This window comes from Sus scrofa, chromosome 10, assembly GCF_000003025.6.
Source record: "Sus scrofa isolate TJ Tabasco breed Duroc chromosome 10, Sscrofa11.1, whole genome shotgun sequence".
Classification (NCBI taxonomy): Eukaryota; Metazoa; Chordata; class Mammalia; order Artiodactyla; family Suidae; genus Sus; species Sus scrofa.
Window position 1 is genome coordinate 13,457,691 of NC_010452.4, and position 17,844 is coordinate 13,475,534.

The 17,844-nt window shown below is 39.9% G+C and overlaps 1 protein-coding gene across 20 annotated transcripts in view; it reads right to left on the reverse strand.

Annotated features, from left to right (window-relative positions):
• Nucleotides 1-17,844, reverse strand: part of ENAH (enabled homolog (Drosophila)) — a 169,576-nt gene that overhangs the window by 17,919 nt on the left and 133,813 nt on the right. For 10 of the 20 annotated variants that reach the window (XM_021064394.1, XM_021064393.1, XM_021064391.1 and 7 more), the window contains 8 exons: nt 13,878-14,200; nt 11,833-12,663; nt 9,383-9,687; nt 8,580-8,710; nt 8,367-8,424; nt 7,371-7,419; nt 3,109-3,175; nt 330-392 (listed from right to left, as the gene is read on the reverse strand). In XM_021064394.1, coding sequence (XP_020920053.1) covers nt 330-392; nt 3,109-3,175; nt 7,371-7,419; nt 8,367-8,424; nt 8,580-8,710; nt 9,383-9,687; nt 11,833-12,663; nt 13,878-14,200 — 1,827 coding nt within the window. The remainder of the gene's footprint in view (nt 1-329; nt 393-3,108; nt 3,176-7,370; nt 7,420-8,366; nt 8,425-8,579; nt 8,711-9,382; nt 9,688-11,832; nt 12,664-13,877; nt 14,201-17,844) is intronic. The other 10 variants (XM_021064396.1, XM_021064395.1, XM_021064404.1 and 7 more) reach the window with 5 other exon arrangements.

The following is a 17,844-nucleotide window of genomic DNA, read 5'->3' on the forward strand; positions in this document are numbered from 1 at the left end:
CCCTGAACTGTGGGGTAGGTCGCAGATGCGGCTTGGATCTGGTGTTGCTGTGGTTGTGGTTGTGGCAGCTGCAGCTTAGATTCGACCCCTAGCCTGTGAACTTCCATATGCTTTGGGTGTGGCCCTAAGCAAAAAAAACAAAAAAACAAAAAAAAAAAACTCTCAAAAATTTTTTTTTAAAAGTGTCCTAAATAAAGCTAAATGTGAAAGATTCAATATTCTTAAGTCTCTCCCTTGTGGTGATTACCAATCCATGTAGAAAAAGCTCAGCCCTATCCTGAACATGTTATTTAAAAGTCTCAAATCACAAAGTCACATCAGGATGATACCTGTGTAATGAATCATAGGACCTGTTGTCAAAAACAATCTGATTTTTCCTTGAAGAATCCCGTCTATGAAGGGGAAAAACCATTTAAAAGCGTATCCAATAGAACTTTAAAAAATAACTCTCATTATGTTATTGTTTTATAGATTTTAGTTAGAGCAAACAGAATAAGAACTAAAGGAGTCCATTAACTTTAAAATAACTGTTTTTTTCTCTTTGAAAAAAGAAAAAGAAATTTGGAGACTAAGTCTAGTTACAATGTTGACAACTACAGAGAATTTTAAAAATATCATTATGCAATGGCCACTTTTATGGGCTATAGATACAGTAAAATCTACCCACCAAAGATTTAACAAGTATCAAAACACAATCAAAGACATTTCTGCCAGAGTGAATATAAAACTACAGGCTCAAATAAAAAGCACAATAAAAATCATTGTAGCTTGAAGTATACAAAATTAACTCTTCTCAGGTGGCATGGAAAGAACTTTTTTTCCATCTTGAATACAAGATCTGCAAGCTCTTAATAAAACCACGGGAGGAATTCACAAACCTTCCAATGTTATCTTCCAGTCATGGTTTAGGGCATTTTTAAATACAACATTCTTGCTTTTACTCTGCTGACATCTTCATTTAACAAAGCATAATGCACTATCTCATGTATGTTACAAGATGTTACTCCATCCTGTCACTAACGTAATTCTGACATGGAAGAGAAATGGGTACTCTCACTGCTATGCAAGGATGACGCGTGCTCAAATAAAAACAAAAATTGGTCAATAGACTCGCTTTCAGAAGGCACAGGGGGGACTTATTTAGGAAGAAAAGCAATACAGTTCTTAGTCTTTTAAACATATTTTTAAAATCTCTTATGGTTTAAAACTGCTTGCAGTGAAATTTTAAGACGTACGTATCAGTGGTCGGATCAAATCTATCACAAGATATGAGTGACGAGGAAATAATCAGGCATTTCAGAATGCCTATTTTGGGAAAAAAGGAAAACTACCTCCGAGAGTTAGAACATGATTACAATATACTACTATAAGAGGCCGTATTGACTCATCTACATAAAAATATTTAAACAGTGACCTTTAAGAACGCTTATTAAACTTCCTTTAGAAGTCTAAAAAATCTCTCAAATGATATTCTTTCCTTCACTAAAGCAACCACAACAAGGAACACAGACATTCCAGCTGCAGAAGTCTTTCCACGTGCCTTCTAAGATACGACTTTTACCATGAACTTAAGTTTAGCTCTAGGCACGCTCACTATACCAACGAGGCAGGGATGAAAGCAGTGGCAAAGAGGAGACAGAATTTGTTCCCATCACAACTTGCAATTTCAAAGGACAAATGGCACATCAAAGTTCTATTCTGATGTGTTTCAGGCTTCGTAATGTGCTACCACAGAAAATCTGTAACAGCTACCACAGATGCATTAGAAGACCACATCAATCAGGTAGCTGAGAAATAAAAGTGCAGTGTCTCCACGCTATTGAAAAAACATGTTCACCAAAAGCAATTCCACTGTTTTCTTCTAAACATCAAATATATTCATCTTTCAGTCACTTAGAAACCAAAAGCTTCCAGTTTCCTTGTGGAGCTTAAATAACTGTGTCATCACCAAACCTTTCCTACCAACAGAAAGAACCACACAAAAAGCAAACCCAAATTTAGATCAAAGCTAACAGACAACAGATTTGTGACAATATGAGGTCTATTCTTGTATTTTCCTGTATGAAGTTTCTATAATTAGAGCAAAGTTTGTTTTTTATGAGACAAATAGAAAGAGAAGGGAGGGGGAAAAAAAGCTTTTTGGTATCTAGATATGTATTTTTTTTTCCTGGGAAAAAAAAAGAATCCTTTAAACTTTCTCATAAACCAAGAAAAAGTTTCATTCGTGTTTCAGATCTGCGATATAAAAGTTATGATGGTGAAGTATGCCTGCCTAAGGAATATGAATTTGCTTGACCACGCAATACACAGCCACTGGTAGAAACAGGAATTGCTCAGTCTTGCTGCTGGGCATTATCCTTTCTAATTCAGTTATGATTAGAAGTTTCCACTGAGGAAGAAATAAATCTCTCTATAAATTCAAAATTTTAGATTTTACTTAATTCTCTCTTAAACACTGTAGCTTTTTCTCTCCAGCTGCTTTTCAGTTTAAAACATAAGTTGCTTTCAAAAAATCACACTTATAAATGAAGGCTAAGCGGAAACGGTGACTATATTACACAATGTTATTGCTGAATGCTATCTTGAGAGTGACAACGGTCTCGAGGTTATATAGGAGAATGTTGTTTCTTAAGAAAAATGCTAACGTATTCAGGCTGACGCAGCCAAATATGCAAACTGCCTGCCGGCTATTCAGAGAGAAAGCAGTGTGGATGTATATGTAAGAGTTCCAAGCCAATGCTGGCAAATTGTTAGTAACTGGTGAATCCAGGTGACAGGTACAGGGAGGTCTGCTGTACTTTTCTTTCAAATTGTCCGTAGTTTTCTGTATTTTTCAAAATAAAAAAATTAGGAGGAATAAAAGCTATCTTAAAAATTTCAGACAACTACCCGAGTGATAACAAACACAGGGTAGAATTTAGACAATTACTAGTAAAAGCGTAACGGGGCTCAGTGGTCATCCAACAGTAGTAGTTAAGTATAGAGATGTTTCATTTGCTCCTCTGCACAGTCTCAGATCTCCCATTCGATTTTTTCCGCAGTGAAACTTCAGATGTTCATTTTTTTTAGATACAACTGTAATATAAAACTTAGAAAAAAAATCGATACCTGGAAATAACAGGTGACTTGCTGCCATTCATTGTATTTGTTCTTTCCCAGGGTTTTCTTGTCGGTTCTTTAAAAATAAAAGAATTTAAGTTATTAAATATCCTATGTGCTCCCAGAATTAGAATTCCAATTCATACAATTTCAGGCCCCCAAATGAGAAGAAATTAACATGGAAGTGTGACAAGTTTCCCTAGGAAGAACTTATATTGTTAAATCTAAAATACTGTAATTCAAAAAAAAAAAAAATACTTTAACTCTACACACCAGAGAGTAAGAAGTTTCTCTAATAAGGACAATAAGGGGAGGTTAATTTCTATTAATTAGAACTGAATAGAATAGATTATTTTAAGTAAGGGTAATTTAAAATTATTTAAATAGGACAGTATTGACTATACTCTTTTAAACTATTTTTAGTGCCAATGGTAAAACAAATAAAAATAACCATTAATAGGTTCATGTACTTCAATATTTAATGTAAATTCAAACAGTCCTCTGGGGAGAAAATTCGAACAACTCAAAGTGTATTTCAGAATCATCCAATTCTACTGCACTTCCTTGATTCTCAAACAATCAAACCTTGGGATTTAGCAGACAATTCCAGTTTAGTAACAGTACGTTCTACTCCAAGCTTCTAGTCAATTGTGCTGTGAATTGTTTTTTCTAACCTTGACTAACTCACAGCCTCACTAGACGACTGGGTAAATCTGGAGTGTAATCTTCTCACGGAAGAATGAACTTGGGCCACTGTGAGAACCAAGTCTATGCTATGCAGCGTCTTCACTAAAAAACAGCTGAGTTCCAATGCAGCCTCCTAACTGGCTTGTGAACATTCTTACTTAAGTAGCTTGTCTTTTTTTCAAACTGCATATGTGCAAAATTAAACTTAAATTCTCAAACTCGGAAACACTGCTTTTGTCTGGATTTTTGTTGCATTCACACATCTAGGTGAGAAACAAAGCCACCTTCATCTTGCTTTATTTATTCCTTGTCAATCAGGACTCAATCGTTACTCCTTCTCCTGTATCCTAACAGCTAACACACACTCTCACTGACCACCAGAGTGAGACAGGAAGCAAATCCTCAGATGAGGAGGTCCCCCACCACAGACACAGAAACACATGCAAGAGCCACCTGCCAGAGCAGGGGAAGAGGGGAAATCTGAAGGACAATAGAAGGATAATTGCACAGGCAGGAAATGGTTATCAGAACACTGTCTCTAAAGAAGAGGCAGGGAAAGAGATGAAGAGTCATTCCAGCATGACAGTGGGTGCTACAATGTAACAACTGGCTGACTTCCTTTCTCAAGCAGCCAGACCACAACTATCTTTTAATCTTTTTTTTCTTTTTTTAGGGCCGAATCTGCAGCATATGGAGGTTCCCTGGCTAGGGTCCAATTGGAGCTATAGCTGCCAGCCTACACCACAGCCACAGCAATGCAGGATCTGCACTGCATCTGTAATCTATACCACAGCTCACGGTAATGCCGGATCCTTAACCCACTGAGCGGGGCCAGGGATCGAACTAGCATGCTCATGGAACCTAGTCAGGTTTGTTACCACTGAGCCATGAGGGGAACTCTTATCTTTTAATCTTAAAAGAGCTCATCTGGATCTGAGGAGAAGCAGTTCAATTCAACTCTGTAAACAATGAGCTTGTGTTCTCCCTCACCTCCCGGGGGCGGGCTCCAGGTGGGTTTCAGGTAAGGACAGAGGCAGGGCTACCTTCTTGGGGACTTGGGAAACAAGCTGAATCCTGACTGGCACTGCTCACACCTCCCACTGTAATGTTCCTAAAACAGTTTCAGTTGATGGTCAACTCAATTCTTGCAGGAATAAGTCTAAACTCCTGATTTTTTCATAAAAGGCTTTCAACATGTTGCTACTAACTTGCTTTTCCAAACTTTGCCCCAATATTCTTCCAAAAGAACCCTTCGTTCAGGTCAGGCAAGTCTACCTAAACGTTTCCTAGTCTCTCCCAGCTCCCAGCCCCCCATCCTTGTTCACGTGATACCCACGTCCTGAAAAAGCACCCCTTCCTCTGCTTTTCAGCCAAACTGAGTACTCAGCGAGGCACGGCAAAATGTCTGCCCAGGTGACCCACACGCCTCAAGTACTGTTCATCACCTCCCACTGACATGTTAGTTAACAGCATCCAACACTGGCTGCAAAAGAGAAACTTCTCACTTGTGTGCGTTTCACCTTCCCAGCTGAACCACTAATTTCTTGTGCTTAGGGTGACTTTACTTTTGCTTCTTTTAGGCCTGTCAAGTGTCTGATATGTGCCAATTAAAAAAAACTACAAAAACTGTCTGAAACAAGTGAAAAAAGAAGCCTCTAGTCCTTTTGAATGAATCCTTGATTTTATAAAAATGTTATGTACACGCATACACACAAGAAGACATGCAAAAAATCCATGCTTCGGTTTTTATCTTTTAAATAAGGGGATACACATTAGATAAAGAATTCCTAACTTGGAATCCATGGATAACCTTCTGGGATTTCATGGAGTAATTTTAAATGATAACCAAATACGTATAAATATATGAAACGGTACTGCCAAGTAGAGGATTCATAGCTTGTCTCAAACTCTACAAGGTCCTGTGACCCAAAATTATAACTGAGTTCTAAAATATCTATGGTTTTTAATAACAGCATACATAACGATTTTGGCTTACAGGAAAAAGATACAGGTACAATAAGTGGGTCTCAAACCAGCGAATTTTTAATGAAGGTAATGCAGACTGATTTGAGTGCTATTCAGAGAAACAATAACTCACAGACACAGTATTAAGCTTAATATAGCATAATTCAGACTAGTGAATAGTCGCTATTCAATAAAGAGCATGAAAGGCTATAGATATCTTCTTATAATAGACATCCATGGATCATTCTAGACATTAATTCATCAAAATCATCAAATTTATTTGTTACTTCATTCCAAATTAGGCAAGGAGGTAAAAAGATAGTGTGGGGCAAGTCAAATATGCCCAAGAATTTTTTTTTTTTTTTTTTTTTTTTTTTGGTCTTTTTGCTATTTCTTTGGGCCGCTCCCGCGGCATATGGAGGTTCCCAGGCTAGGGGTCTAATCGGAGCTGTAGCTACTGGCCTACGCCAGAGCCACAGCAACGTGGGATCCGAGCCGCGTCTGCAACCTACACCACAGCTCACGGCAACGCCGGATCATTAACCCACTGAGCAAGGGCAGGGACCGAGCCCGCAACCTCATGGTTCCTAGTCGGATTCGTTAACCACTGCGCCACGACGGGAACTCCCCAAGAATTTTTAATGTTGGAAATTTCACTGAATTCAAGAACATTTTCCAAAAGCTTTAAGGAGGTTCTTTTCCTCTATTAAATTTATTTTTTTATTGAAGTATAGTTGATTTAAAATACTGTATTATTTTCAGGGGTAGAACCAAGTGATTCAGTTATAGCTGTACATACATATTCTTTTTCTTCCTGGATTCTTTTCCATTAGAGGTTATTACAAAATATTGAATATATTTCCCTGTGCTAAACAATAAATCCTTATTGTTTAAGAAGTTTTTTCACCTTATAAATTAGAAGCTTTGATTATAAACATTATGCAAATGATTTGTTAAAATGACAATTCAAGAATGTTTTGAAATTAATCTTTATCGATTACTAAAAATATTTTCCTCTAATAACATGTTTTCTTGTTTTAGTGAGTTATTTCAAATCACTAATAATACACAGAGAATGTGTAAAAAATTATGTTTTTTAGAGAAAGAAACAGCAGAAAAAAAAACTGGATTTTTTCTCTTTTTTTGTTTTTTTTAGGGCTGCACCTGTGGCATATGGAAATTCTGAGGCTAAGGGTCTAATCAAGAGCTGCAGCAGCTGGCCTATGCCACAGCCTCAGCAACGCCAGATCCGAGCCACATCTGTGAGCTACACCACGGCTCCTGGCAACACCAGATCCTTAACCCACTGAGCAAGGCCAGGGATCGAACCTGTATCCTCATGGGTACAAGTAGGGTTCATTACAGCTGAGTCACAACAGGAACTCTAAGCTTTGGATTTTAACAGATCTCCCAATATCAGAAAGAAATTAACAGCATCTTCTGGGATCACAAAAGGTAGAGGAAAAAGTCATTGCTTTCCAAGTGTGAAGAAGGAAGTTTAATGTTTTGGGACTAAGCAGTCACTTGATCTAAACATGGGGAAATGGGGGACTTTTAATTGAGAAGAACTTACATTTACATAAAGTTTACAAAAATTAAAATGTCTCTCTTGAACTTACCAGGTGTACTTGTTGAAGAGGCCTTAGAAGTCTGAGGCTCTGAATCTTCCTAAATATACAGAAGTACATATGAATAATGCCACAGCTACTAGAAACTTGAATATATTGGTCTCTTATACTTTCTGCTATTTCCCACATTTTCCTTCATCAATCTTTTCTCCCTTCTGTTCTAGTTTAGACATTTTTCTTATCCTTGAACCCCCTCCCACACTCCCCAGAGCTCCTTGCCCTCATGCGTTCTGAGTACACCACTAGCCAATATCATCAAGCCAGAGAGATTTGAGGGATGGCATCAAAGAAGGCCAAAGGCAGCAAGGAATAGAAATTACACTGTCTGGTAAACACTAATATGTAAAACAGATAAAGCAGTCTGCTCTGCTGAATTGGGGAGGGGGGACAGCTAATAACCACAGGGCTCCCAGGGAAACAATACTAGATAAACAGTGATTTAGTTTAATTCCTTTATTTTATTTATCTTATTTATTGCCGCCTCTGAGGCATAATAAAAGTTCCTAGGCCAGAGATCAAATCCAAGCTACACTGCAACCTACACCATGGCTGCAGCAACACCAGATCCTTAACCCACTGAGCCAGGCTGGGGGTGGAACCTGCATCTCTGCAGAGACCTGAACCACAGCAATCACGGCTTCTTTCCTTAATTTTAAATGCAAGGAATTGAGGCTCTATGAGATTTTTTAAAAACTCAGTAAGAGGTCATTCACTCCTTCAATGACAGGGTTACACACAGAATTAAACTCCATAGGTTTGAATTTCAGTGCTTTCCCCCAACTCCATACATTCCACCCCATTTACTAAAAATGTCATTAAAAATTTATAAATTATGCTCAAAATAGGCCATTTTTAGTATCTGAAGAGTTAAAAATGAGCAACTGTTAACTGAAATTAAGTGCAGAATAATCTGACACAATTTCCTGAATGAGCTATGCTTCAATTTCATTCACATTTTCAGGGGTAGCGGACTTTTCATTCACTTACATTTTTGTCCTCTTTTTGTTCTGTTTCTATTGTTGATCCCTTTTCAGCAATTCTTCTCCTACAAAGGAGATAAATCAGATTTTTTTTTTAAGTCATGTAACTTTGTTTAAAATTGCACCAAAAGGGAGGAACCACATCTACTTCAATTACACTTAGAATAAAATTAACAAAATCCGCTCAGTTCTGGACACGTGACTGTAATTTCTCACTCACCTCCTGGCCAGCAGGGCACTCATTTCTTCCATTAAACCGCTGCCCCCTAAGGGAAGGGGCCCGTTTCCTCGGCCTGTGTCTGTTTTAGATGAGGCCGCATTCACACCGCTTGGGAAAGAGCCATCCTCCATCTTAACAAGAATATACAGACATAAGAAACCCCTACGTGGACGATCCTATGCTTATTAATGAACTACATTCAAAACAGAGGGTACGTCAGCATTAGTTTCAATACTTACTTTCGTTTTAAAATTTTCTTGAGAATAAATGATTGCTAAAGCTTCACTGATAACATAAAATTACTTCATTTGTTAAGAAAATTTTAAAATGAAATCACAGGATAAAACGATATCAAATGTCTCCTTGTGTAAAACATTGAAAAGGACACACATTTTTGGTGGTAAAAAATACATAACCCGAATCTTGGTTGTTTTTTTTCTTCTTCTTCCAACCTGCGGCACATGGAGGTTCCCAGGCTAGGGGTTGAATCTTAGCTGCAGCTGCCAGCCTACACCACAGCCACAGCAATACCAGATTGTGCAGCAAAGCTGGATCCTTAATCCACTAAGCAAGGCCAGGAATCGAATCTGCGTCCTCATGGAAACTAGTTGGGTTCTCAACCTATTGAGCCACAATGAGAACTCTGCACCTTTTCTTATATTTAAGTTACTTCAAATTATCTTAGTCAATGAAGTTAATTGCATAAGGTTCATAAAATTAAAATGCAATAAATTCAATCATTTAGCTACTAAGACAGAATAAGACATACATCAAAAATACGATTAATTTGGAAATGCATTTACCCGTGACACTTTCCTAAGTTTCGCTCCAGCAATTGCAGCTGCAAGTCCAGTCAAAGGGCGATTGTCTTCAGACATGGATCCCGAAAAAAATCCAGAGGCGGGGAGGGGCGGAGCAGGGGGTGGGGGCGGGGGCGGGGGTGCTTGATTAGGAAGAGGAGGTGGAGGAGGTGGGGGCGGGGGCCCTGAGGATGGAAGTGGCGGGGGTGGAGGGGGTCCTGGGGGTGGAGGAAGGATGGCCGAAGCCTGCGCAGGACCTGGTGGGAGTGGAGGAGGGGGTGGAGGTGCAGGTGGTCCCAAGACAATGCCTGAGAGAAAGAAATGTTAAGACCGTCAGCCACAACCACAGAGCTACGTGACGCTATCTTAGGAGGAAGGCTGGTAGGACGGGAACTAAACTAAAGTGACTCAAGTGCTTATGACAAATGAACGCCAGAACGTTTAAAGTTCAAATCAGTACTAAAAAGACACTAACACTTAAGGCCAAAGTGTATAACTACTTAACGTTAGAGCTTTATTAACAGAACTTTACAAGAGCTCGTCTAGATCATTTTTCCGCTCATGGGGATTTGGCAAATAAATAAAAGAAACCCTTATCACACTTGAGATGGAGGTAGCATTCCTGAAGACAAACTAGTGCACAGGACAGCAGTTAGTGCTATCTGAAATTACACATCCAGAATAATCTGTGTAAACCCTAAAGAGCTGAGACAATCAATTCCACAATAGCGAAAGCATAAATTTACTTGCTTTCCAAAGTAGCTAAATTGAGAACATGAAAGAAGGGTGGGTCCCAGGCTTCGATATCTCAAAAATAGCCCACAATTAAATCCAACATGTAGAGAGAGTTGAGAATCACTGAGGTAAAGGAATCTCCTACTAGACAAAGCAAAACCTCAAAACAAAACTATCAGAAATAATCAGAAGACATAGACTTGAAGTACAGAGTTTCAGCCTAGAAGACAAGGGATAAGAGGGAAATCTCTAGATCCCGTAGAATCACAGAGGGAGTGGACAAGAATCATGAGTGACCCAGGAGGTCCCTCCCCTTCCTCCAGGCTTAAAGGGATGTTTTAGGACATGCTATTTGCAGCACACTGGGTGGTCAGTTGTTTTGAAACTGCTAACTTTGAGGGGTTCTACAAGCTGAAAGCGTAAATTGCCGCAGGAATACTGGGCAAGGGGCTGTCAGTCTTCCACGGGAGGATAGAGAAGGAGGGCCGTGTGACCTTGTCAAGGCTGCCTGCACCTCCCCGTCCACCATTACTTTCACAGCGATACCAAACTGTGCCTACCAGCACCGTGACTCAATGTTTAAGCAAATTTATTAAGTCGACATGGAAAATATATAAACATCAATAATAAGCCCTTAAGAACTAAGTTTTCTTTTTTTTCTTTTCACAGCTACACCTGCCAGCATATGCAGGTTCCCCTGGCATGTATGTTAGGGGTTGAATGGGAGCTGCAACTTCAGGCCTACGCCACAGCCATGGCAACACTGGATCCGAGCCACATCTGCGACCTGGCAGCTGGCAGCTATGTCGGATCCTTGACGAGGCCAGGCATCATCTTCACAGAGACTACGCTGGGTCCTTAACCCACTGAGCCACAATATAAACTTCCAAGAACTAAGAATTCTTTTAAAGAGATGCGTTGAAATCCAGATTATAACACTGTCTCTTTGTTAAGTACAAATGTGTTATCATATTCCTTCCTATAATTCTTGCTAAATCCTACTGAAAAAGGGAGGGGGTTGCTAAGCATCTTCTTATTTACTTACAGAACCAGGTCCTTCTCTACTGACAAACAATTCATACTTAGAAAATTACAGCCTCCCTCCCATTACCGTGACCGTGAAGTTCAGGAAGAACTGCCCGGGATGCTCTTCTTGCCCAGCCTGCTACTTCTTGTCATTTTGGATCATGGAACCCTTTGGGGCATATATCAGGCCTGCTGTCCTCTTCAGCCCTCATGCCAAGCTGGGCTGCTCCCCATGGCTTAGGGTGGCACCCATCCCTGGATGTCCAATGTGGGAAGCCCAATACATTATACAAAATGAAACACGGTCCAAGATCAGAGCTGTTCCAAAGAAGACTTCAGGATGATGTACCTAATGACTACCATTGGGCACTAAATATAATCCCTGTGTCCCCCGGAAATTAAAGGAAGACAAGTTCGCGACTATGTATTTCTTGTGTACATGAATGTGTCAAGGAATGTTTTCCTCGTGAAATTTAAAAGAGGCCTTCAGAGGAAAACCCCTCCAACTATGACACCTCGGAAAGTATCAAAGTCTTCCTCCTATTGATTCTCCACGTGCAATTAGTCCAACAGAAAAAAACCCACCTTCAACGTGTCCAAAACCACCCTCCCCATTCTTCTGGGGAATCCAAGTTGTCGATGCATCATATTTTCGAGTGGTTAGTTGTTAGTAGCAATAACGGAAGCCTTACCCTGTTGGGCTGGAGTCTCGGCCGGCTGAGAGGCTGCCTGCAAGCCTGGCTCAGAAGCAGAGGAGTCTCCCAGCACAGAGTTTAGAGGAGTCTCCACAGAGGCAGGGGCAGCTGCAGAGGGAGAAGGGAGAACACTAGGCTTGGATGAGGGAGTTGAGGCAAGAGGGGTGCTCGGAGGAGGAGAGGCTTGAGATCCACAGTGTGAGAGTGGTACGAGGGAAGGCAGTGGAGGCGGAGGCGGTGGCGGTGGCGGTGGTGGTGGTGGTGGCGGCGGCGGCGGTGGCGCTGGCCCTGAGGTAGGCGGCGGAGACACCGGGCATGGGACAGAGTCCAGCAGCCCACTGGGCGCTGTGGGTGATGGAGGCATCTGGGGCCCAGGAGAAGAGACACAAACGGGGAGGACGGGCCTTGGGCCAGCGGCTTTGCCTGGGGGGCTGCTAATCATGACTGGAGGAGACGGAGGGAGGGGCGAAAAATTGGAGGCAGCCCAGGCACAGGGCTTCGCAGCTGGAGGCTGAGGAGAGGGTGTGTTCACGGGAGAGGAAGGCCGAGAGCCTTTGTTCAGAGGACGAGGGACGGTAGCGTAGTGGGGAAGCACGGGGTGGAAGGCTGAGCCTAAAGAGGTTGCGAAACGTGTCGCGGAGTGACGAAGTGGTGGTGTAGGGGGTGTGGAAGTAGGTGGCAATGCGGTCACTACAGCGTAATCAGGACTGGCATCTGACACTGGAGCTGAGATGACTTTAGCATATGATGGAGGAGGTGCCGAAGGAGGCTGGCAACTGGCATACTCAGGAAGTGGAGCATTATACAGGGAGCTGTCGGAGGATGGAGCTGGACAGAGGTGGGAAGCAGCGGCGAAAGACAGGATAAAAAAGGAGAGAGAAAAAGGGAGCTAGTAAAGCCACAAAACCAGCATTCAGACAAAATGTACAAACGTAGACTACAGTTAGTACCAGAGAATTAAGCACATGTGCAAATAACTATTTTCATCCAAAAATGTCTTAATTTACAAATACATTTTGAGATCCAAAAGAGGATAAATCTTCTTTTATCTAACAAGCAGTTTGATGAATTCAACTGACTAGCTTATTCTTTACAAGATAGTAGTCTTTTCAAAATTTTCAGTATTTAGAAGGACATTAACATTAGGTGAATAAAACTAAAAAGAATAACTTTGTTTTTTTAAACAACAAGCAGTGAAACTAGAGAAAAGTTTTATTATAAAGGGCTAGAAACTCCCCAATTTAATGCTTATTTGTGGAAAAGCTTTACTTTGTTGGCTATATATATAACTCCAGAAAATAATTAGGCAATCAAAAACAAATGAATTAACTCAAACAACAAACCAATCAACTAGTATGTAAGCAATCCACACTGAGACTTTAGATACAGGCCATATAGAATCAAAAAAAAAAAATTCCTAAATCCTATAATAAATGTTAGTTTTAATGAATGTCAAACTTCAGACTTTCATACTTTAACCCTTAATTCTTTCAATAAATTCCATCAGATTTAGTGATTTTTCACAAATTTTTCGCAATGCTAGAATATATTTTAAATTACTACTCAGTTTTAGAGAAGATTTTTTTTAACCTCCTGTTTTTAATTCCTCCTTCAAAAACTTGAGAACACAATCAAGCAAATTTCTGGCCTGCTACAGTGTTCAAGATAAAAATCTCAAACGAGAAAGACATTCCAAATTCATCTAATACAGGAAATTTCCCATGAAAGCACTCTTCCACTTTATAGACAATTTTTAAAGTAGAAAGCATACTTCCACTTTATCGTTAGAAGAATTAGAATGTCAGAATAAAAATTTCCAAGAGCTTTCTTTAAGTCTCCAAGCAATAAAAGCAATCCAGAGAGAAGTGAAAAGAACATGTTAGAGCAGCAATTGCTGCATATTCTCCCTAACTTCAAATCGTATTGCTTAATCCCAAGCATCTCAAGTGTGAGATGTTCTTTCTAATACACAGCTACACACAACGCCACCTGCCATCCAAGCTCAGACATGAGGAACACAGAACCATTTGTTAACTTCTTACCGGCACTTGACACTCGTCGCTCTCGCTCCCATTCCAGCTGCTCCCTTTCCAGCTGCTCCTGCCGCTCTCTCTCTTGCCTCTCCCGGTCCAGTCTCTCCAGTCTCTCCAGCCTCTCCCGCTCTTGTCTTTCCCGTTCCAGGCGCTCCTGCCGCTCCTGCCGTTCCCTTTCCTGCCTCTCTCTCTCCAGCTGCTCCTGCTCCAGGCGCTCCCTCTCCAGCCTCTCCCTTTCTAGCCTCTCCCTCTCCAACCTCTCCCTCTCCATTCTTTCTCTCTCCAGCCTTTCCCGCTCCAGCTCCTTTTGTCGTTGCTGTTCTTGTAGTTGCCTGAAATTAAGAAATTAATTCACCATTAAAAGTCCCTTCCTTTCACCGAGACCTATGTGAACGTTCTTTCTGATGTAAACACAAAGCAATGGAGAGCATGCCATCAAGGCCTCTCCTTCCACATAAAGAGAGACTAGGTGGAAGAGGACTTTCATACAAACAAAAGCAAATACTCTTATAAAGTGCTGCAAATAAATGAATTTCCCAAATAACTGAACATACCACTTTAATGACCAAGAAATTACTTCAATCATTTAATGAAAAAATTTCTAAATCGTAATTACCTTCCTAAAACATAACATCACATTTTCATTGTACAAATTATACTCTATCATATTAGGAAATACAATGACTAGTCACAGCAATAACTCAATAAGTTTGCCAAATGGGGGGGGGGGAAAGAGTTAAGTAAGAAGAAAAGAAATAAACTCTAAATCATATTCAGTCTCACATCCAGAGATCACTAAAATTAACATTTTGGTCTTTATATTTGACTTTTCCTCATATAAAAATATGCATATAAACCAAATAAAATAGAATATTTCCCTAACACTCTGAAATCTTTTTTTTTCTCTCTCTCTAACATATTGTAGAAGGTATTTATTTTAAGGCACTAAGTACAGTTTTCTACCTTTACTTTTCATGACTGCATAATGTTCCATCATTTAGGTGTTCATAGTTTAAGCAGTCTCCTATGGTGTGATATAAATTAGCCACTACTATTACTAATACTGTAGTAAACATTTATCTTTGAAAACCCTTTCTAACTGCTTCTTAAGGACTGTCACTGATGCACAGACTTGCTAGATGAAAAGATACAAATATTGAGATTTCTGATACATGGTTCCAAATCGTCTTCAGGAAGAGCCACACCAATTAATGCTCCTCAGCAGCCCAATAGGATGAGAGTGCCCGATTTTCTTTCCCCTAACACTGAATACTATCATTGTTTTTAATCTTTGCTAAACAACTGATCTCACAAAACAATTTTCACTTATTAGATGACTTCTGAGGTTAAGTACTTTGAAATCTGTTTACTCATTTTTTGTATTAGCGGTGACTGCACATGTTCTTTGATCAGTTTTCTCTTGGGACAGTTACCATTCCATATTCATTGGAAAGAGTTCCTTTCTATATTAAAGATAACTCTGTTACATATGTTTGCCATATGCATTTTAAGTCTCTGATTTTAAAAGTTTTGTTTTATAATATGGCTTTTAATTTTTATGTAGAAATTTAGTAATACCGCTTTATGTGATCTGCCTTTGATAGCCTTCTTAGGCAGCCCAGCCCCACAAGAAGATTATATAATTACTAACACTTTCTTTTCATACTTTTATCTTGTTGTAATTTTAGAATCACTTTGTTAAATTTACCCTTTCTGCCAAGACCAATCCTTTCTAGTGTTTTATTAAATCTGAAGATCAACTAGACAAAATCCGCATCATCTTTCTTCTCCTTATCCAAGAAAGTATGGAATGTCTCAGTATTTACTCAAGTCAACTAAAGAATCTGACTATGAAATCTCTCCAATTTTTGTTGTCTTTTTTTTTTGCATCCGTGACATGCAGAAGTTCCCAAGCCAGGAATTGAATCTGTGCCACAGCAATGACAAGACCAGATCCTTAACCCACTGTGCCACCCCCTAGGTATTAAAACCTACAGAAGCCTCCCGAATGTGGTTCTACAAGAGTTTGCTTTTTTACCTTCCACACATAATGTAACAGAAAAAGAAAATGTCTCCAAGTATCCACTTGGACTTGAGCAATTATTTGGCTATAAAAATTTATTTCCTAAAATTATAATCATCATGTACATAATACACGCCATTGCATTATGGGGAAGATAAAGGAGGTAATACCTTGAAAGCTCTTTAGTAAATACCTGGAATATAAGAACACTCATAAATGCGAGCTATACTACTACTTATTTGGAAATTTCAAATTGGGACTTTCCCTGGACTGGCTCAAGTTTTCAGCTGCTTGGGTTGTGACTACAGGCTAGCCTTTGTTCCTCCTAGCAGTTATCCATAAACAAATAGATCTTTCAGAAATCTCCTTCATATTTCCTCAGCTGACTGTAAAACAAAAGGAAAAGCCCAAGTGCACCTCGTCACAAAAACCCAAAGCTTCTCTCTGCACATATCACCATACTTAATAAGTATACAAGAAAAACAAAAGACACCTAAGTACTGCTTATAATCAGGAGTAGTTGCTTCAAGTGCCGACAATAATAAAGTCAGATTTTAAGATACAGTACTGACTTCATTATACTATTTGATAAATTACTAGCTGCCAAAGTTTCTGAGGGGTAACAATATCACTGCAGGGACAAGGGCAAGAAATCAGGTATATTTAGAAAAATGTTTCTAATAATAAACTAGACAGATAAAGTTACTATTTTGAATAATCTGTATGTAGAATAAACTCGAGCTAGGATTTATATTACATTGAAAACACACATGTATCAAAAATAAGAGCATGTTAAATGCAACAGTCTAGGCAATCTACTGGATCCTGAAGACCAAAGATACATCTAGATTATTGTAATAAGAGCATCTTTGAAAACAGAAGCTAAGGGCAAGTATTTACCTTTATAGTAATATAGCCGCACCAAATCTATTATTAAAAGATCCAATTTATTAGGCCATTTTACATTTCTGTATACATTTTCCCTTTTATCAAAATCATACAAGCATATAGTTTTCAAAGTCTGTAAGAACAAACAGCAGTTCACTGCTCCAATCCTGGTTTCAAATGTATCAGAGACAATTACTGTCAACTCTTGGCTGTTTCTTTAGATGTGTCAAGTCTTCTGTTTCGTTGTTGCTGTTGTTTGCTTTTTAGGGCTGCATGTGTGGCATATGGAGGTTCCCACTAGGGGTCAAATCGGAGCTGCAGCTGCTGGCCTACACCAGACACAGCCATGTCAGGTCTGAGCCACATCTGCGACCTACAGCGCAGCTCACGGCAACGCCGGATCCTTAACGAGGCCAGGGACTGAACCCACATCCTCGTGGATACCAGTTGGGTTTGCTACTGCTGAGCCACAAGGGGAACTCTGATTTTTTTGACTTGTAAGTTCTAAGTTTTAACTTATAGTCTACTGACTTATGGCAGCTGTCTCTGTAACTCCCTCAGCACACATGGGCTTTCCCTAATATAGTCACAGGAGAATACTTGATTTCTGATTAAATCAATATTCAAGGTTTACCTTATTAATATAAACATTGCTCACAGCTGAACCAGAGTATTCTGAAGCTTTGCTTCATTTTTTTATCCAAGTTCTTAGTTCATCGCCCCCGCCCCCCCCACAAGTTAAGGGCTGCTTCTCTAGACCATATAATGTTTTTCTTTTTTTTTTACAGCTGCACTCACAGCATATGGAGCTTCCCAGGTTAGTAGTCAATTCAGAGTTGCAGCTGCCGGCCTACACCGCAGCCACAGCAATAAGGGATCCAAGCCGCGTCTGCGACCTACACCACAGCTTATGACAATGCCAGATCCTTAACCTACTGACAAGGCCAGGGACTGAATCAGCAACCTTATGATTCCTAGTCGGATTTGTTTCTGCTGCGCCATGACAGGAACTCCGAACGTATAATGCCTTTAATACAAAAAGTAAGCTTACACAGGTAGAAGGCC